Source organism: Dysidea avara, chromosome 11 (genome assembly GCF_963678975.1).
Source record: "Dysidea avara chromosome 11, odDysAvar1.4, whole genome shotgun sequence".
Taxonomy (NCBI): domain Eukaryota; kingdom Metazoa; phylum Porifera; class Demospongiae; order Dictyoceratida; family Dysideidae; genus Dysidea; species Dysidea avara.
In genome coordinates, this window is record NC_089282.1 from 1,179,893 (window position 1) to 1,201,465 (window position 21,573).

A 21,573-nucleotide genomic window follows, 5' to 3' on the forward strand; every position below is an offset into this window, starting at 1 on the left:
AATTAAGTTGAATTGCAAGGTCATAACTGTTTATATTAGGTATGTAGAACTAGATCGAACCATCCCTAGCAGGTCCACTCCAGAGCGGTTCAACATGGTTCAGTTTGATACAAGCAGTTCAACATGGTTCAGTTTGATACGGCAAACATTTACACCAACCTGGAAATCGTTTTGATTTGAGGACATTCTTTGCGGTGGGTGTGCAGGGAATATCCCAGAGGTTTTATGGTTCCTATGGCTTGGAGGGAAAGGCAGTTGCCTTTCTTTGGCATGCGGAAATTCTTGTGGCTTCAGAGAATGTTAGAATCCCCAAGCATTCCTACCTCCAAGCCTTTGTAGTAAAACATGCTGTATACATCATGTAAAATTGTTGGAAAGGGGCCTATTTAAGAATTAACAGGAGAATCCATGGAACCCTGCACACCTACCAAAACAACCACCATCTGTTGACGGTGGCAACCCGCTCACAACAGGGTAAGCCCTGCTGACCGGGTTAAACTGACAAGAAACATTAAATGGAGTTTAACTAGTTAAACTAGGTTAATGTTGCAGTTGAGCATGCATGAGTGTATTATGATAGTGACTAACCCGAAGCTCCACCATGACTGGAGGGAAGATTAGGAAGACACACATGTGAGAAGGGTTGGCAATAATTGGAGAATAACATTGCGCATGCGTTACAAGAAAAAGGCGCATGGAGAGGTGTTAGAACACATGGCGCTGCGTGGCATAGTGAATCTTGTCCCACCCACACCACTCCCCTCTACCAACTATCTCATATTAGTATTTTAGAAGACAATAATCACAAAGGGATTGTTGGGTGGGGTTTTAATGTAATGTATTGCCCAATAAAAAAATTAAATTAATGGGGGTGTGGGGAGGTGAAGCATGCACCACAGACAGTCCCAGCAGGGAGCTTAGTAAATCCCCCCATTTTTTCCTTGTCTTTTCCATCTTGAGGCTAGCTCAGGGTGTAACAGTGCAGGGTTTCTATTAGGAAAGTTGTGGCATGCGGAAATTCTTGTGGCTTCAGAGAATGTTAGAATCCCAAGCATTCCTACTTCCAAGCCTTTGTAGTAAAACATGCTGTATACATCATGTAAAATTGTTGAAAAGGGGCCTATTTGAGAATTAATAGGAGAATCCATGGAACCCTGCACACCTACCAAAACAACCACCATCTGTTGACGGTGGCAACCCGCTCACAACAGGGTAAGCCCTGCTGACCGGGTTAAACTGACAAGCAACATTAAATAGTTTATAACGGCGCACTCCAGTAAGACCATGCATAGTTACAGTAGATAATTTACCTTCCAGACAATAGTGTCTATGGTTTCACTTGTCATGTGCCAAATTTTAAGTTATTTTTAAAATGCTGCAATGTGATTGGTACTGCCACTATAGTGGCAGCGAGCACAAGTTAATGTTGGTCATTTGTTTAACTCTAACACACTTGTTTAACCCTAACACACTTGTTCAACCCTAACACACTTGTTCAACCCTAACACACTTGTTTAATATTAGCCACTTCCAGTTACTGATAAAGCATACTAGAGCTGCCTTTATCAACTGCCGTCTAATGATGGTGGTTGTTTTGGTAGGTTGTGCAGGGTTCCCAAAATTCTCCTATTGATTTTTGTAACAGGACCACTTGATGTATAGCCACAATAGTGGATCTTTTGATTGAATGAGGCTTGGAGGTGAAATACCTGGGGATTTACTAACTTTATAGTCACAGGAATTTTCAATGGACACCTAGAGCTCCTAAAGAAACCCTACACTATCACACCCCAAGCTAATCTTGGGATGGAAATGCCGATAAGGAACTCCTATATCTCACACTGGAGACACACTCAAAAGTGTAGGTGCATTTCTTCCCCTGAGATTACACATTTGCAGTAAAAACCTACCAACTTTTTTTAATGTTTTACTTTATGTCTCCTAAACCTAGGGGGTGGAGCTCGAGTGGGGAGAAAGACACTATCACCAACCACATGGCTCTTCATCGGATATTTCGCGCATGTGTTAACACAACACTCTAACTGATGCCCATTCCTATAATGCCATAGCTGTTCCTTGATGGTATTACCCTCCCCCACCTTTGCGCAATTGGCTTCCAACATTAACCTTGTTTAACAAGTTAAACTTCATTTTGTGACCAGACCTTTTTACAGTGAGTGCCGCCTGACTAATCAAAAAGCGAGCAGTGTAAAAGGGTCGGCAGCGGCAGACTACTACCTATCTACCTATGTTTGTCCGTACGCAACCATGTGAACAAAATTGTTAAATGGCAAAAGCAGCTTGCACTTAAGAAGTAAAAGTGAAATGAAATCTGTATTAAACTTCCACACAAGTAAACTTTGCTCTGAGATGGTTTCTTTTCAGTGGTCTGAAATACAAGTGTGGTGACTCTTTTCAGACTTTGTGAATTACCTTCCCTTCGGGCTTTACGGGTACATGAACTAAAATGAAGAGCAGCTTTGAGGTTTTGTTGAGAGAATTTGTGGGAAAAAACATGATAGTCAAACTATGAAACAGTTTAGAAGATACTTTTGTACGTAATATGTTGTTTAAAACAGTTTGTTTAACAAGCACTTCCTTAGCAGTGCATAGCAATGTAATTAAAGAATTATATGAATTATGAAATCCGAAATGACAATAAATTAATTATGTATTCTTGTAAAACCAAAACCCTATTGGCTAAATTAATAAAATACTCAGTTGGTTAATTCCAGATGAGTTAGTTAGCTGCATGGGTGCCTGATTTTTAGAAGTAGTAAAACATCAACTTGTTTTTCTTTGATCCCTAATCCAATTTAAAATTTTCCTGCAGGTGACTTATTTGCAGCTGAACTGTCTACAGGGTGACTTTTTTGTAGCTGAACTCCCCACAAAGTGACTTTAACATAGACAAAGTGACTTGGGACCATAACTGAACTCTCTACACTACAAGGTAAATTGTTTGCATTCAGTGTTATATAGCTGACTAATTATGTAGCTGAACTTCCTACAGAATTTGTTTGTAGATGAACTCTATGCAAGGTAACTCCGATGTTGTTTACATAATTGCATACCCTAGAAAAATTACATGCACACATACACATTCACCAAGGGTGTACATTTGTATACCAGTATACTTCCAAGAAAACTTTGTCCTAAATCATGCCACTACTGTTTTAAATACTCCAAAGCCAACCATAAACTGGCTTTGAGGCTTGCTTTACACAAATCATTGTTCTTCTTACGTATCTACAGATACAATGACATAGATATTAGACAACTAGTGCTCTACCAATACAGAACAAAAATGCCTACCGATCCTATACCAAAGCCACAGGATCTTTGCAATAAGTAATTAGCTAATACTGACAATTACTCTATAATTTTGTTCTTGCTTGTTGATGGCTATGGCTATATAAAGTTGTAATATAGTGCCTGTATTTAATAGCAGTAGTGTTTTATAAAGTAAATTCCTTCCAAGTTAAGTATGCATGACTGTAGCTACTATTTGCAAAATAGGATTTACATTTTGCAATGGCTGTTCTATTACAGTATTTTGATTTTCATGAAAAACAAGATAAGGCACAGTTGCTCAACATTTAACACAGAAAATTTTGCACTTTTTATGCTAGAATACAATTTCCAGCCTGTTGTCACAAGTTTTGTTAGCATAGCACTTATTATGATGGTTAGTATGATGACAATTGTGGGTATTAATCGTACTGTACTGCCAATACTGATTGTTACCAAAATGTAACATTGGCTTCAATTAGAGACTTTGCAATAGTATTGTATATTGGATTACTTTTGTAATACTCTAGTAGAGATGCATTTGCGTTTTATGGTGGACTTTGCACAGTGTGCAAAAAGAAATAGCAGAAGAAAAAACAATTAAAAAACCCAAAACTTTGGTCACTCATAACTTGGAAATAGCTGGGGTGATATCCTTCAAAATTAGTATGTCAACTCCCCAACCTGGCAAGAAACTCTACAGAAAAATTGGTTCAAATGATTAAGGGACCGCATAACGTGTGAAAAATGCATTTTCTTTCTTCCTGTTGATATTACCATGATGTGGAGCGCCGGTTTCTTGGGCCACACAATGCAAATCAACACTTTGGGCTGTCAGCAAAAAGAAGTGGGACACAAAGGAGGACAAAGGTAAGTCCAAGATGCGTGCATTGTATGTGCCGTGGTATGCTATAAAGCACCTGTCAAGCTGAAGTGACATCGAACAGTAAGCCTGTAGCCTTAGCCATTATCAAGTTACACTTGTCCAAAGGCAGGCAGGGCAGATAGGCAGTTAGTCAGTAGAAAATACCATTGAATACATTTAAAAAAAAAATTTTTAGCTATCTATTGGAAGCAATTAGGGTCAGACTGAAGGCACTTTTGGGCTTGGTTATACATAACCAATACTGCCAAAGCACCATGAAGGTATTGTGAAGCTGGCTTTGGGTGATATTTTTGGCCAGAAAAACCCAAACCTCCCTGATCCTTAATATACAGTACTACTGCACTGTATGATACCTTTAGCTCCTTGGGGGCTCACCCAGACCATACCTTCTACCCTAGTGCATTAGGGGCCCCTTTCCAAGCCCTGGAAGCTGGAAATAAGATTAAATAACATTTGTGTAGTTACTGTATATGTGTGTCAGATAGTTATGTAAATAATATAGAGACCTTGGCTTACATACATAGAAAGCTGCAGGTTTCCATTTCCTTGTTAATCATAGGTGCTGAATGTGAAGTAATAAAAATTTCCACAGTGCAATGTACTGCATTAGATAGAGCTGTCCAACTCCACTCATTACTTGAACCTGACTGAGAATCATATGAGCATGCTGCTTTCTATTGTAATACATATATGAAAATATATTTAAAAACCAATATGCACTTTAATCTCACTTCTGTCGTTCTATATCCATTGTCACAGGTAATGGTAGCTTGACAAGTATGTTGAAAGGATGGTACTCTCCATGTGGCATTAACGACTTTGTTTGAAGACAAACAATCAGCAGTACAATTTAAGTTAAGCAGTCCTATGAGAATAGACAAGTAATTGCATACCACATGTATAGACAAGTAGTTGTATCTTAAACCTTTTAATCTGTAAGTGCAACTGTTCTTAAATATACTAGTATAAGGGAAAATTAGGAATTTCAAGTTCGATTAGAGATCATAGAAAAAAGTAGGAAAACAAGGGAGGTCGCCTACACCTGCAGATATACTAGTGAACATTTAAACCCTAATTCAATGTAGGCGACCTCCCTTGTTTCCCTACTTTCTTTTTAATCAAACTTAAAAATTTTCCAAATTTTTTTATACTTGTTTGTTTACTTTTTTGCAACATTATTATAACTGGTGAACCTGCGCATATACCACATCAAAACAAAGGATGGCACCAGAGTTAATGTTTTCATCTGAATGCATGTCCTAGCTATCAATTATTGATTTGAAAGCTAACTAGCCTTTATGCTTCACTTTCAGCTATGTTCAGCCTGTTACACAGCACTAGAAATGAAGAACAGCAGGAGAAGCGCCTCTGCAATCAATCTAACCACCACAAAAATATGGACGATTCGTGTGCCCCAACTATCAATTACTGACTTGAAAGTGAAGTGACTTTTACGCTTCACTTTCACCTATTTTCAGCATGTTACACAGCATTACAAATGAAGATGTCTCTGCAATCAATCCAATCACCACAGAAAATATGGATGATTACCATTTACAAACAGGAAGCCATGCGTTGCATTACCACAAATCAACATCTTAGACTGTCAGCAAAAAGGAATGGTACACAAAGGAGGACAAAGGTAAGCCCATGATGCATGCATTTTACATACTGCAGTATGCCAAAAGGCACACCTATGGATGAAGTGACGTTGAACAGTGAAAAAAATCAAGCTTGTAACCTTAGTTGTTATCGAGCTATGCTTGTCTGAAGGCAGGCAGGCAGGCAAGCGGGCGGGCGGGCGGGCAGGCAGGCAGGCAGGCAGGCAGGCAGGCAGGCAGGCAGGCAGGCAGGCAGGCAGGCAGGCAGGCAGGCAGGCAGGCAGGCAGGCAGGCAGGCAGGCAGGCAGGCAGGCAGGCAGGCAGGCAGACAGGCAGGCAGGCAGGCAGGCAAGCAGGCAGACAGGCAGGCAGGTAGGCAGTCAGTCAGTACAAAATCCCATTGGATTTTTTTTTTAAATTGTGACTACCTATTGGAAGCATTTAGGGTTGTACTAAAGGCACTTTTAAGCTTGATAATACCTAACCAACACTGCCAAGGCATCAGGATGGTATTGTGAAGCTGATTTTTGGGTGATATCATTGGCCAAACCTTCATGATCCCTAATATACAGTATTACCGTACTGTATGATATATATCAAGACACACAGAAGAAAGTGTTATTTCGGAAAGGGTTTTTTTGCCTTGTTTGATACGCGAAAAACCTGGGTTACGCTATGATTCCTAGGTAGGGAGACGTGTCTATTCTATAAAAGTAGACCAATCCACTTTCGCCTGTGTAAAGGCGAAGGAAGTTCAATATCACTGCCACAATTTTGAGTGAGGCACTTCCGTTAAGACCATTTTTGTTACGTCATTACATTCAAATTAAATTCCTCCAGAACAACTCGGTGATACTAAGCAAACCAGACCCTTACTCCATGCGAAGGGGCGGGTGCCGCCAGACTAATGCTGTGCTACTGAACTGGTAATGGGTCATAATGTCACCAGACCAATTACAACTGGCATTTATAATGAGGATATCAATAAGCGTCTGGTGAATATTGGTTTGGCAATGTGAGACTAGTCCATGGTGTGAGATAACAATCGTGAACGGCCTCCTACAACAACTACAGCTATGATAAACAATGTCAACAGCAGCTGTTACAAGGAGAAACATGGCCAGCCGCTTCAGTGACGATTGGAAACCAGGTGCCAGCATAATTAAACTGGTTTGTGTGCCATGGCCCATCTGGCCCACCCTGCTGAGCCGGCCTTGATTATAAATAAGTGCACCAGAATAGGCTGTGACAATGGATGTGATCTTTGCGAGACTCTTAAGGCTGTTGTCTCATCACCCGAAGGTTGTCTTTTCATGTTGAAGAGATTTAGTGCCACAATTGGTGGGTTTAACTAGACATGTAGTGTAAGTTGCCTATTATCGAACGATATGTATTATCAAACTTAATACACTAAGCAAGCTAAACAACATATGAAGGCGGATAAAGGCCAACTAAAGATTTACTGAGTTGTAACAGCCAACAATACAACATTTACAATAGTTTCCTTCCGTAGTTTCTATTGGTAAAGCACTGCAGAGGCTCTAGTGGATACGTGAAGCAAACAAAATTAACAAACACCTGTAACTTCTCACCACAACAATGCACATACTTCTGGTTTGGACCATTCGATAGGGTGACCTTTGTTCTTCCTGAGTTCCAAGTTTTAAGTAAATTGAGCCAGGAGGCTTCAAGTTATGAGCAAAATAGTAGCACCTATAATAACCATTGTTTCAGTCAAACTTGAATAACTCGTGAACGATGCATTTAATCTCCGTAAAATTTCGGTTGCAGATTGTTATCTGGTAGTTGGATATCCCATAGAAACCTCAAAGTGGCAGAGTAATTCCCTAGTGAGTAATTTATTGGAATGTGTAAACTGTTTGAAAATTGGTCATTGAGTGAAGTACTGCTGTTTGATAATACCAAGAGTTCATACAAATATTATGGACTCATGTATTTTCTAGCATTTGAACGTAGTGAATTAGCAAGAAAATAAGCTCCCACATGAATATGGTAGTAGTGTCACGTGATGCATGGTATAAATAATGCTGTGTGGTGTGTATTAATTCACTCTAAGCCACGTGTGTGAACAGGTTGGATCCCTTCCCCCCCACCCATTGAATTTTCCTTAGCTGTGGTCTCAGATAGATGTGGCATCTGTAATTAGTGGCAGTTGTGTGACAATTGAATTTTATGCATACACAGCAGAGTGAGCAGTTTTTGGTTTTTTTTCCTGAGTGGTTAAAAAAAAAAAAAAGCCACCAGGTTTTTCCAAGGGTGTCCTGGGGCTGGATGCTCTGAATTTTTTTGTTAAATTTATTTTATGTTTGGCTAGCCCCCACTCTGCTCTTATGATCTTTGTAGTATAGAAGTAGTAATGGTGTGTTGTGTGAATGGTTGTAAATCTTTCTAAGTTGTCACAAAAATAGCCAACCAGCAGTGGTGGCACAAACCCTATGTGTTAATTGGTATGGGTAGTAATGTAAAGCATGCATCAAGTGTAAGTGTAGTAGTATGGTATGGGAGTTGATAATACGTACCGGTGTTCGAGATATGGCAAACGATGAGGTTGGTGGTTTAGCCCATAACTCCCAGTGTGTTGGTGTGATTTACTTACCACTTGGTGCTCAGAGAGACCAGTCGAATAGTCTGTATGTTGTTGTGAGATGAGGAAATATAAGCACTTGTTGAAATCTGTTCAATAAATGACGACTTATGTTATTTGTGTTGTAAAACTTAATAATTGTAAAAGGCAATTAGCGCATACTATGATAACATGTATTTGTACAGTAGAGTCTCTATCACTGACGTTGGACCAGTGTGAAAATTTTGCGGCTAAATTTGGAGGTTGTACGTTTATAGCGTATGTATATCTCAGTATCTTACTTCATGATCACTAATAGTACAGTGAAAACTGGTCATTATTTTAGGGACAAAATTTTCTGACCTAGCTTATTAAGGAGGTGGCTACATACAGCTGTTCTTACTGGCTATAGAGATGGATTTAGTGTGTGACAGCGTATAAGACAGTGAGTGCTGGCAGCAAGGGGGCAGCCAATCTGTTAGAGTGCCAAAGGCACTGCTCAAGATGTAGGCTATAGGATCACAGTTGGCTGTCAGCCCAAAGTGTAAAAAGTTTCACTTTTGGTCCTTATAAGCTCCCAATGAAGGAAGTGATGAAGTCATTATCCATAGGATATATATTTTTCAGAATATCCGTTATATAGTAGCCAAGCATAAGATGAACATAACACATCATTCCAGTGGTTTAGTGGTGACCACAACACTGCCTGAGTAAACTGTGGTGAGATTTCAGACTACTAGAAGCCCTGGAATGCCTTCAACACATGAAATACCAAATATCTAATGCCTGGCTTTCATCCACAGTGGACCTGTCTTAGTGGCCACTTGTACAGAAGGCTGCCTTTCTAAGAGGGCTAACTGTTAAATTCTCCAGTGAGACATTTATATGGTTAAATCAGTGCCTTGCTAAAAGCTTATTATAAGCCAAGAAAATTTGGCCCAAAAGTAACCATCTTACTGCACCTACTTATCTGATTTACTCAGGTACGGTACTACTCAAGTGCAATTTCGCACCCTCTCGCACATGCAGTTTTGCTTGAGATTTTAAAAATCACTAATTAAGGGGCACGGCAACTGTTTTAGCCACAATTCTCGTCAGGGAAACAGCTGCCACACAGTCTTGTGAGCAAAACAGTTTCCAGCCCCTTAATTATTAATTTTTTAAATCTTGAGCAAAATTATTGTGCGTGCAAGCGAGTGCGACGTTGCTCTTCGGCAGTGCCATATATATGGTAGCCATGTGAGATACTGCCTAGCAGTGACACATCATGAGTATTTAAGTCACAATGCATTACTTTATCATCCATCTAAATACAATCCCTGAATGTGTCATTTTGTGTACAGAGCAATGTGCCACAAGATGAGTAAGGTTTCAGTGTATATTGTTAACCATTAATATTGTTCACCATTGTTAACCGTACGTACTTATATGCATTCTTACTTTTCATAACTTTTCTTCTTCAGGTTTACTATGGGCGCTATGAAGTATTGTTGACTGGCCGTGCATAATATGGCGATTTGAAATGCTAAAACGGTACATAGCATTTCTTGTATGCACATGTTGTAATGTGTCCACACGTCTTAGAAATAAATATAATTGTATTCTCTCAATTCGGAATTGGCTTTTCAAGAGAGGTTGTCTTTCAATACTGGTGGCCATTAAGACAGGTTGTACTGATGGAGTGTACATACTAGAGATGCAACAATACCCTCCACTTGGTGTCGTTTGATAGTGATGCAATGGAGACCATGTATTGTTGTACTTAAATACTATACTATTATATTGCAACTCTAGTACATATTTATAACAGGAATGTTTGTTAACTTTTAGACATACTGGAGCCACACCCACTCATCTGGATTCTACAAAGGGAGTCATACCAACTTGTTTTCATTGCATTTACTCGTTACTCCCATTGTGTGTGCATGCTGTCGTGTGAGACTTGCTACCATGGCAGGTCACTGGAGAAGATTTTCATAGCAGTTATATCACAGTCATTATTGTACAGTTCTTACATTATTATTGTGAAAACTGTTTGGTATTCATGTGTCCTCTGTATGTTTTGTGATTACATGTGTACCCATACAATTTTGTGTGGGGGTGCAATAAAATGCATGGTGACAATTTTAACCCTTAAACCTGCATAATCCAGAAAACTGGATTTACACTTAATAAATACGCATGCTTTGCACAAAGCACTGTAACTTTCAAAGCGTCCATACTACGGCTATGCAATTTATGTCATTCTACTCGTGATGTAGCAAGGCTCAAAATGATACCTAGGGTTTTACCCTAACACTAAATAGTGAAGCCAAAACTAGCTGTGAAAATAACTTTTTGGTAAGGAAACACGCAAACCCTTTACATACCTTTATAAAATGGTCGATAACTCGATGGTAGTTGATCCTATCGCTTTGCAACAACTTTCTTTCAACTCTTTGTGAAATTCTGCATCAGGCCATATATGACTCATGTGAGTAAACCCACAATCGAAATTAAACACATGGCAGGAATTTAGAAACATGGAGACATGACTCGTCGCTGTTCACCGTTTCATAACAAATAAGCCACTGTAGTTACACTATTCATTTAACCTTCTCCAAATAGCCCAGTTAACACACTATTAATCTATGTGTATTTGTAGGCTGTAAGAATTAAGTTACCCCACCTAGTGTCGCCATGCATGCTCATATTGTGTAAACACGCATTTCCGAAAAGTTTTCTGCGGGTTTAAGGGTTAAATTATTGGTGGTTTTGCATACTTTCTTTTAGGTTAGCTACACGTGCTAATTACTCACAGCTTGTGTCAACAACTGCATGGTAACCTCAGTTGTGCTCTGTGTCATTCTTTTAGTCAGGTAGTTGAGGATTTTGACCCGGAAAAGAATGGTATAAAAGCAAACTTGGTATCATTTGAAATGTATTGGTTTGTAGTACAACATATTCAAAATCCCAAAAAATCCCTCTTGGGGAAAATTTTTTATGATGAATTAACTTTTGGTAAGTTATCATAGCAAAATTGAACTGGCCAGTTAACTAATATACAACAGCCCTAATGCATTTTGACTAAGATTTTCTTTCCTGAAGTTATTAAAGTTTTAATATCTCCTGATTTATAGTTGGTTTTGATATACCAGTAATAGTAGTGTACATAAAATTCTGTTTAACAGTTGAAAATTTGTTCATCGGTATCATCATTTTCTTCAACCTCTTCTGAATTCTCACAATTTTCTCCTTGACAGTCCCCACAAGCCGTTACACACTTCAAACCATTTTTTCGACAAGAACATGTGTTGGTTCCACAAGGGTTTTTGGATGTCAACTTACATTTGCACCGTACAAACTTCAGTAAACTGTCTGGTGCAGCATCTACATCTGTCATAATTGGTCTTAGCACATCACGGTCAAGCCTCCAACCCCACTGCTGGGGGTCCAAATCATCATGTTCATTTAAAAGTCTCTTCCATAGCATTATCTGTAAATAAACTCTTAAACTATGATAAAAGGCAGCCCTTTCTGTAGGTGGAAGTTTTTGTGGGTCTAGAGATGTACTATTTGATGCCACCCTATCCAGATATTTGTAGTATCATAAGTCCCTCAAGGACTCTTATTTTTTACCACCATATAAAATAACGAATACACGACTGCCAGCTTTACCAACCTCTTCTGCTGTTATTCGAGACTCTGAAAATATTGATGTTATCTGTTGTAACTCTTCAATATCTTTGTTAAACTTTTTGAGTAAGAACGTTTTGTCTTGTCCAAATGTAGCAGATGTGGTATCACAAAGTGAATGAAGAGTATATGTGATTCACCAGCATTATTGATAATGTCTTGTATTTTCCACACCATCTTCTTTGCTTCTGATTTAAAATACACAGCACTCATGCTTATTTTCCAGTGATGAATTAAAAGGACTGATATATCAGTGTCATCTGACACTACAGTGACTTCATTCCCTTGTGAAGCAAAGTCAAGTGCACATTTAACTATCATGGTGTCAGCATCACCAGTACTATTGTGAACAAAGTGAGAACCTTGTCGTAAGTAGTATCTCAGCAGCTGAATAAACTGATTTTTGTTTTTATTGTTTGAAAGAAATACTTGCTGGTTATTGTGAGCCATCATTAACTCATTTAGATGGATATCTGCACAAGTTTTTCTAATTCTTCTTTGGTGTTCTTGATCTTTAATTGATGTGCTGTATCCATAGCCATCAAACACAAGGCAACTTGGGCCATACCTTTCTTGGACATACCATACATACTGTTCTACAACTCCCCTATATGTAGCCCTCTTTTCCCACTTAATTCTGTGAAGAAGAGCTCCACCATCAATCACTTGTACAGTTTGGTTACTACAGCCAGTAGACTGCACATTGAGTGTAAGAAACTGTGCTAATTGTGATTTTACAGGTTTTCGCATGTAACAGTCTTTGAATAAAGAAGTAGGTATAGCTGTAAGTTCGTAATCAAAGAATAGCTTAATATCCTCTTCTCTCTGCAAAAGAGCACTGAGTCGTGTAAACAAAATGCATGGATTGAAATGTATCTTTTGCTTGTCAATTTGAATAGCAGGATATAGATGGTTTAAACTCTGAATGTGATCGTTCCTCTTGATTGATGCATCTGGGATTCTAAGACCATCCAACTTCTCTTGAATTTTTGCTCCAATTTCCTCTACTTTTTCACAATTTATATGATCATCATCAGCAGCTATTAATCCTGATGACAAGGATCGTAGTCTGTCTTCAGTGAGGTCAAATGGCTCATGCTGATCAAACCATTACTGAACGCCATTCAGGTCATGAAAATCATGATTACTTCTGGAAGTTCCCAAGTCAACGTGTTGGTCACTTGTGTGGTGATTCAAACCAGTGAGAGTGGTCATGGAACTATGAATCGCAGCATACTTGTGCATACTGTAAACCCATTGAAGACGAACGGTTTTTGTCAGTCCCCTGCCACTTGTTAGTCCTCCCCAACTCTTAATGGATTTCATCATGACTTGTTCTATTGTCAGATCAGTCCATAAACCTGCCCAAAATCTACTACTTCTGCGGATGGTGTGGTAACCTTTTTCAATAAAGCATTGGTACAGTCAAGGATGTTCAGATGGCAACTGCATCATTAGCTGCAGATAGAGCTGGGAACTTTTGGCATAGTTGATATGTCCTGTGGCAGCAAACAGATTGAGCATCTCTCCAATTGCTATCAGATGTAAATTCCAATCTCCTATTCTCTCTGCTCTTATGAATATCTTCAGAGTCTCTATATACTCAAGATATTGTAACCACAGCCGTGCAGTTGGAGATTTCTCAGCAAGCAATTCTTTGTACCTGTGCAATAACTTCTCTAGCTTCATTAGCTCCTTAGAAGTGTAAGCAAAAGAAATAGGTACTGTTCTGTTGCTTACTCCTTCGAACAAACTGTGAATCTTCTCTACTTCAGCAACACTGAGTTGGATATCGCTATACCTGTCAGTACTCATGACTACATCTAGATCAGTAGTATTGTTCCCTCCTGGTGTAAAAGGTAAGGTTTCACTTTCATTATTACACGAAACTTCACTGTCATTAGTATCATCTGATGTATCTATTGTTTCTTCTGATTCCACTCTCCTATTAGGTGTGATGGCCATAATTAATTTGTTTACCAATGCAGATTCTACTAAAAAGTGCCCACGTAATGCCCTTGAAACTGCCTTTCCTGACATCATATGTGCAATTGCATTTGTACCGTAGACCTGTTCTAATGCTTCCTCCAATCCTGACCCTTTCATCATGGCACCAATACTTCCCAAAAAACTCATCATGGTGTGAAACCCACCTAATCTACATACTATGTTTAATGATCGCTCAGTAATAATTTCTACTGCTTTGAGCCACAGTGGTTGATCAAATGTTATGCAAGCAGTTGGAATACTTAATTGTTCAGTTTGGCTTTGAACATAAACTAAGGTTGAATATATGCAAGTTTTATCTGATGGATTTAGACCTATAATTGGCAGGAACAGCACTTCAGCTTTTGTAGCTGGACAGTCACTTTCAAAGAATACATGTTGCATAAAACCAGACCAGTTTGGTCTCGGTTTTGCTGCTTCACTAAACAACCAGCCAGAATGCCAAAGAAAGTCTGAGCATAATTGCAATGGCAAAGTGTATGGCACTTGCAGGCTTAAAAGTGAGTGATGCTAAACCTTTTTTGTCGAAACCTTTGTAATAGACTATTGGTACACCCTTATCTTTCACCAGCTCATGTAGTTTAATTTTTTGTCTTCTGACAATCCTTGATGGTGAGGGAAACAATTGATCTTGATTTGGAGTAGAAACAGCAATGATACCCATGCCATGAAAAGTTCCCTGTCCGTCCAATGTTGCTAGATTATGATCCACATTGTCTGCAACCCACTGGGTAAAGGTACCAGGTAAATACTCAGCTAGCAAATTGTCGGAAGTTTCACCCTGGATTACTGATTGTTTATACCTTGCTACTTCATCAGGTGATAGAAAATCCTAATCTTGACAATTGTGTTATAAGCCACTTAGACCCAAAAACATGATCAATTTCAACACATAATCCAAATAGAATAGGCATAATTATTGACCGTGGTCATGCTGCCTGCACAATACACTGACCAATATTAGCCTGCTTCAATTCTGATGAAATGATGGTTCTCAAGAAAGTTTGTAAGAGTTGTGGAACCTGTGTTCTGCTGCAATTGATATTGTTGATTTCATCACTACTCGGATATGATGCAATATCATATTCAGCTTCTCTAATCTGTGCTTGTATAAGTTGTGCTGCTGTTTTAACTATACGTTCAGATTCATCCTCTAAAGTATCCTTCCTCTCCAAGTACCATTTTTCATTGACAATAAACTTGGCCATGTTTCTAAAACAAACAACATTGCGACGTCCTTCAACCTCAGCAAAAATATAAAATCCTTATAATAATCCATAAGCTTCTGTTTCAATCTCTTGATTGTGTAGATTTCTGAACCTGATGCTAATTCTTCCAATTTCTCATGCAGCTCAGAAAGAGCGTACAATTCTGTGCCACCTTCTAGTTGTAACCATTGACACAATTTTTCAAATGATTGTAGCATTTCTTGGTCTTGTGGTCTACCTTGATCTCTTTTAGAATTAGATTTACCCATCTGTTTACTTAACATAAATCTTGAATAACAGTTGTTGTGATATACAGCCTTTGCAGCAACTAAATCAAAACATCCATGAAGGCGCTCTTGAACTTCCATTCCCCATGAATCACCTCGCCTTTGGCAACATTCGAGGAGTCTATTTTAATAGGCAGTGTAGTAATCTTGTGTACTTTTGACCTTTCTGGATGGCGAGTATCAAAATTAGCTTTACTTCCACAAAGCACACATTCCTTTTTCCAGTTAAATGGTGGCAAACCAGACCTCAATTTTTTAGCACTGGGAGCATTTTCATGTTCAACACTGCTGTAAGTTCTTGTAAAATCTCTACGACAGCTTTTATGTACCAAAACACTTCTGCTTTGAGCTGAATTTATACATCTAGTTAAGTATTCTTTAAGCTCATATTCCCCATGCTCTTCACTATACTTTATCAAAGTAAATGTACCTTTTCCTGCTACAGTTACTGGTTTTTCACCTTCAAAACCTAATTGACAGATGACACAACAGTCTTCCTGGAACTTATTTGTAGTGCAGTTTTCTACCATTTTAAACCTAAAATAATGATATATGTCTATAAGCTAGATAGTAAAACTATATTGCTTCACAAAATAAACTCACCATATCTATGTAACCACTTTCAAGGAGCTTCAAACTGCACTAACAATATCTAGCAAACATTTCCAAATAAAGCCCACCAAACTGAATGGTAACCATGCCAACGTAATACAAACCTATTGAGATATTATTTGTTGACAAATGTCCAGCTGTTCAAATGTCAGCTGTTCAAATGTCAGCTGTTTCCCATCTGTATCAAAATCTTGCTTCTCAAGTACATTAAGAGCTTAATTAGCGATTTAAAATACAGTTAGTTATAGCAAAATTTTAAAAGGCTGTAAAATCTTTTCCCCGAAGTGGATTTTTTGGGACTTTGGATATGTTGTTCTCCATTAAATTTTATACATAGGAGCAAAAAGTGCTTTTATACCATTTTTTTCTGGGTTGTGTGCCTTTTTGAGCTTCAACTACCAGACTATTTAAGCCGCAAGCAAATTACGTGGGGGCGACTAATTTCAAATCGAACCCCATAGATCGTATATTCTTTGTACGAAGAATATATGATCTATGATCAAATGATGGCATGCAGCACACTTCTTTATGGCTACATGCACTGATTAACTACACACGCCCCAGTCCATCAATAACCAGTGACCGCAGTTGTGCTCTGTGTCATTCTTAAATTCTGAGTTAAATTCTTACAGAGAGCAAATTACATGGGAGCGACTAAATTCAAATTTCAAACTAATCATTCTCAAAAACATATGTTTCAATCTCAACGAAACTTTTAGAACAGTTTAAAGACACATTGCCCTACATGCCAAACAAGTATTGCGGAAAACAACAATATGGGTTTTGTATTTGGCCTCTAGGTCGACTGAGGACGATTGAAGCTTCATTTGGTGCTAAAATTACGACTGTAGGGGTAATGATGTATGGTGAAATCGATGAATTGAATCTTTACACGATTGAGAGAGTACTGAAGCGATAGCAAGGAAATCAATGTTCGGAATGCACAAAGGAATACAAGGCATACACCGTCTAACCGCATGCGGGAAAAACAAACAAATGAAACCTACCCTTTGATGTCGGCAATCTTGATCTCGAAACATTCGGCAAGGATTTGCTTCACTGCTTGTGTGGTAGTTACTAGTGATATGATGAGTTCAACTCCAGAGTTTCAGAGGGATAGTGTAAATGACGGGTGAGTTACAGGAAGGCCGAATTTGACAACGTTCGTTCCTGTAAAATCCTCACGTGTAGTGGTCACGTCATTTATTGTCTGTGGCACACGTTTCTGCTTTACTGGCCGCGCGACTCACTACCGTGAGTCTTGATTGAAGCATTTAGTGAATTCCAAACTTGCGTATTTTTATAATAAAACTATTCTTTCCATATGTAGTCCTGACTCTTGGTACGAAAAGGCGATGACTGTTTCTTCCAATGTGGGAGGTAACAATTGTAGTGTATACATATACTTGGAAGTTTCTCTTAAATAAGCCAGCGAAAGCTGGTGAAGAGTTCTTTAATATTAATTACTTGACTAACCTTTGACGTGTCCAGGGAAGTGCAGCACTGGTCGCTCTTCGCCACCGACCAACTGTTGTTGGTAGTGGTGGTTTTGGTATGTGTACCTGGTCCCGGTTGCTGGGTTTGATTTAAAGAATTTTCTGTCCTACGATTTCTTTTTGGGATCAATTGCCTACCGGGTCTTATATTTTTATTTTCCAGATGTGCTGATACTTGGGCAGGGAAGGACTTTGGTGCCCAGAGGCATTCTATGCACCAAAGGCCTTCCTTTAAGCCATAGAAAGGTGAGCTCCCCCCACCAGGCACACAGGTGGGTGGGGGGAGAGACCTTTCACCCAAGTATCTAGATTATGTGTTTTGGAGATACCGGCTGTTTGGGAACAGCACTTATGGCAGGTGTGCATGCCAACAAATTATGTAGGTCAACCATTATAGCGTGAAGCCACTTTGCGGTAGTGTCAAGACAAGCACGGTAGCAACATGAAGTGACTGTACAACACTATCAATATGACATATGCAGTACTATTAGACAGTCCTTAGTACATATAAATACACCAATTACATGCTGAGGTTGTCAAAAAGGAGTCAGTGATGACCAGCTGCGATGATCTTGGACATATTTGCTACCTCACTGGGAGGAGGTCTGATATACCTTTTAAATGCGTTGCTTTTCCAGCGGCCAAGAATTTGTATGTGAGAGTCTGGCAGTTTGGCTAGAGACGCAGACGTTGCTGCCCCAATCCGAAGGCTATGTGTGTTATAGCGGCGCTTATCGAGTTTGAGGCTGACCATCAGGGACTGGAGGCCTGCACGAAACATGGCTCCCGTCCAGCCATTTCCTTCTTCAGTGATGAAGAGTGGGCCTGGTTGTTCACTCCTTCTACCGAGGTATGAAATCATTGCTTTTATTGGACATACCAAGCTATCTGTGGCACCCATGTACACCTTGGCACCCTGCCTGAATGGGTCTGTTTTGGATTCTTTGAGGGACAGTTGCAGGAGACGGGGTTTCTTTCTGTTGTCAACCGCAATATCCTTGAGAGATAGGTGTCGTGATGGATCATAGGAGCCTTCTGTAGGAATTGTAAACTCACTGACTCTTAAGAACCCAAAAAAGGCAAGACAGCACATAGCCCAGAGTGTGGTATTATAATAGGAAGGAGGTTTCTTTGATAGGAGGGCTTTTATGTTATAGAGCATCTGGATGGTAATCGGCAGTGGGGTTTTTCCTGAGTGCATGCCTGCTTGGCGCTTTTTGATTCCCCTTAAGATGAGATGGAGCCTAGGAGTGATTTGGCGGTTGAAGTGGTTATGAAGCCCATTGCATACATGCATGTGTCTAACTGCTGATAGATACACCTTGATAGTTCCCTGCGAGATGTTGGAGGTAGCTAGGTGCGATATGAACAGAGTTAGGGTGCACTCGGATGTTGGGATCGGGTGAATCCTTGCCATTTTGCAGAAGTTAACATATCGTCTTCGTCCAGCCGTGTAGGTTTTTCTGCTGGATTTGGCCAATCCATGATGTAGTAGCTTTTGGGCTTTGTTCAGTAGCTTGTTGAGGTGAGTACTCCTTGGTAGGTCTACAAATGGAATTTAAGTATGTATGTGTGGCCTTGTTTGCAAGTGTCTATTGGGATTTTGTAACAAGAATGGTAAATAAATTATTGACTAAGTTAATCATACAGCAATTACAATGAACAGCATAAATCAATTACATTGAACAAAAAGTGTGGGGTCAATTATGTTGTAGCATTGTTTTATGTGAGCTCATTAAGTATGTGATTTTTTATTTCTTGCAGGTGGAGACCCTTGCAGTGTATTGATGGTTCGCTTGAAGTGATGAAGAAAGGAGGGAGAAGTCCAGTCTTGTCTCCGGGGTGATATGAGCTTCAACAGTGACATTGGGATTGATGCAGGGGAGCGGCAGGTGTGAGGGTGCAGCTTTAAGAATTCTTTTGATCTGTTTCTGGATAACTGGTCTGCGGCAGTGTTCGACGTGCCTGGAATATGGCAAGCTGAGATCTTTATATCAAAATGAGCTGAGAAGAACCAGAGACAGCGTAAGAGGTGCATGACCATTATTTCCTTTGAGGATCCTTTGGTAATGGAGTCAACAACACTGCTGTTGTCACAGTGGAATTCCACTCTGCTGCCTGATAGTAGTGGTCCCCAAATAGCGCAGCTTAAAACAATTGGTGCTAACTCCTTCGCCATTATGTCGATTTGTGCCCAGTCTTTTGACCATGCTAGTTGCAGCCACTAACATCCAAATACTGCTCCACAGCCCCAGGACCCTGATGCGTCTGAGGCAATTATATAGTCTGGAGTGGAGCCGTTGATAAAACTGAGCCCGTTCCAATGTGTGATGAAGAGGTGCCACCACCTAAGATCTTAGCGGAAGCCGCTTGTGAGACGCGTAAAGTGAGATAATTTTTTTGAGGCGAGCTGCTAGTCTGTACATTCTGGACACAAAGGTCCTTCCTGGTGTTACCACCTTAGTGGCATGCTGCAGCAAGCCTACCAGGGATAAGATATCCCTTTTTGTTGCTTTTCTGCGAGATAGCCAAGCTGAAACTTGGTTCCGGATTCTTGAGAGTTTTTCATCAGGTAGGCGGGCCAGCATGAGTTGAGTATCCAGAGAGATTCCCAAAAAGGTTAGAGATTGGGAAGGGCCTTCAACCTTCTCTAGGGCAAGAGGTATTCCTAACAAGGAGCAAGTATCTTTAATCCTCTGACGATTACTAGCACACGAAGGGGAATCCTGTGGGCCAATAGTAAGGAAATCATCCAGATAGTGCAGGACTGGTGTCACCATCTGTTGCTTCAGGACCCAAGACAGTAGGTCGGCCAGAACGTTGAACAACTTGGGGGCAGACCTAAGCCCGAAGGGGTAGGCAAGTATCAACAAAGATTTGCTTCTTCCATCTCATAGACAAAAGGTGGCGATCGGCTGGGTGAACTGGAAGGAGGCGGAATGCACTTTTGATGTCAATTTTGGCTAGCAGTGTTCCACGGCCTGTGCACTTAATTTGGTCAATAGCTGAGTCCACTGTGATGTACTTCAGCGAACACAGTTCCTTAGGGATCCCTGCATTGATGCTGCCACTGGTCGGATGGGAGAGGTCAATAATCAGCCTCCACTTGTTTGGTTGGTGATGCTTGGGGATGACCCCAAACCTGCTAACATGTGCTTGTGAGACCGAAGACTTTTGGAATGGGCCAGCAACACGACCAAGTGCAATCTCTTCGGTTAGGTAGTTCTCTACTGTGTCAGGGTGTTGAAGAGCACAACTCAGGTTTTGCTTGGCAGATTTCAATGGAGTTAATTGCTCTTTGAAGCCAATGCGAAAGCCCTCTGTGATACCGGAAATAAAAAGTCGACCAATGGTCTGTTAGGGTGATCTACCAGCAATTTTTTCCAGTTGCTTGCATCTAGTGGTGTGTTGACTGCCCTGGCCGCAGGTGGTACTTTGACATCAGATAGCAGGTGGCTCAGGTGATTGGTCCAAGATGAGATCCAGTCACTGTAGTTACAACGCAAGTCCTTAGTGTGCACACCAATAATATGTTGTTCCGACACCACTGCGAGGGGATAAGGTGTCGATAATTAGACTGTCAGCATTGTGCATACTTATCACCACACATAATATTGCATAATATTATATTGACTAAATAGTGTTATTGCACAACAAATCATATAGAAAAAAAAGAAACTACTATCAGTACTGGCCTAAAGTCAGTTAACAAAGAAAGGAAAAAACAACAAATCAATCAAGTCAAGATTGGTTGTGCTGCCTGTCCTTCTGCCTATATGGACACTGGGAGGCCTTGTGATTCTTGTCTTGGGCTCTGGGATTATGAACACATCGGTAGCAAATATGCTTGAAGCGGCAGGGCGACCGAGAGCATCCATTAGGATTTTCATTCCAGTCCAGGCAAATTGGTTGGTATTGATATTGGC

At 40.0% G+C, this 21,573-nt stretch overlaps 1 protein-coding gene across 4 annotated transcripts in view; it reads right to left on the reverse strand.

Moving 5' to 3' along the window:
• The window catches only part of LOC136237877 (uncharacterized), a 120,926-nt gene that overhangs the window by 35,352 nt on the left and 64,001 nt on the right, over positions 1-21,573 (reverse strand). For all 4 annotated transcript variants that reach the window (XR_010692625.1, XR_010692624.1, XR_010692623.1 and 1 more), the window contains exons 5-6: positions 4,909-5,042; positions 4,698-4,851 (exon numbers count right to left, since the gene is read on the reverse strand). Coding sequence is in view for 1 of the 4 variants with exons in the window: in XM_066028121.1 (XP_065884193.1) it covers positions 4,698-4,851; positions 4,909-5,042 (288 nt within the window). In the remaining 3 variants the exon portion in view is untranslated. The remainder of the gene's footprint in view (positions 1-4,697; positions 4,852-4,908; positions 5,043-21,573) is intronic.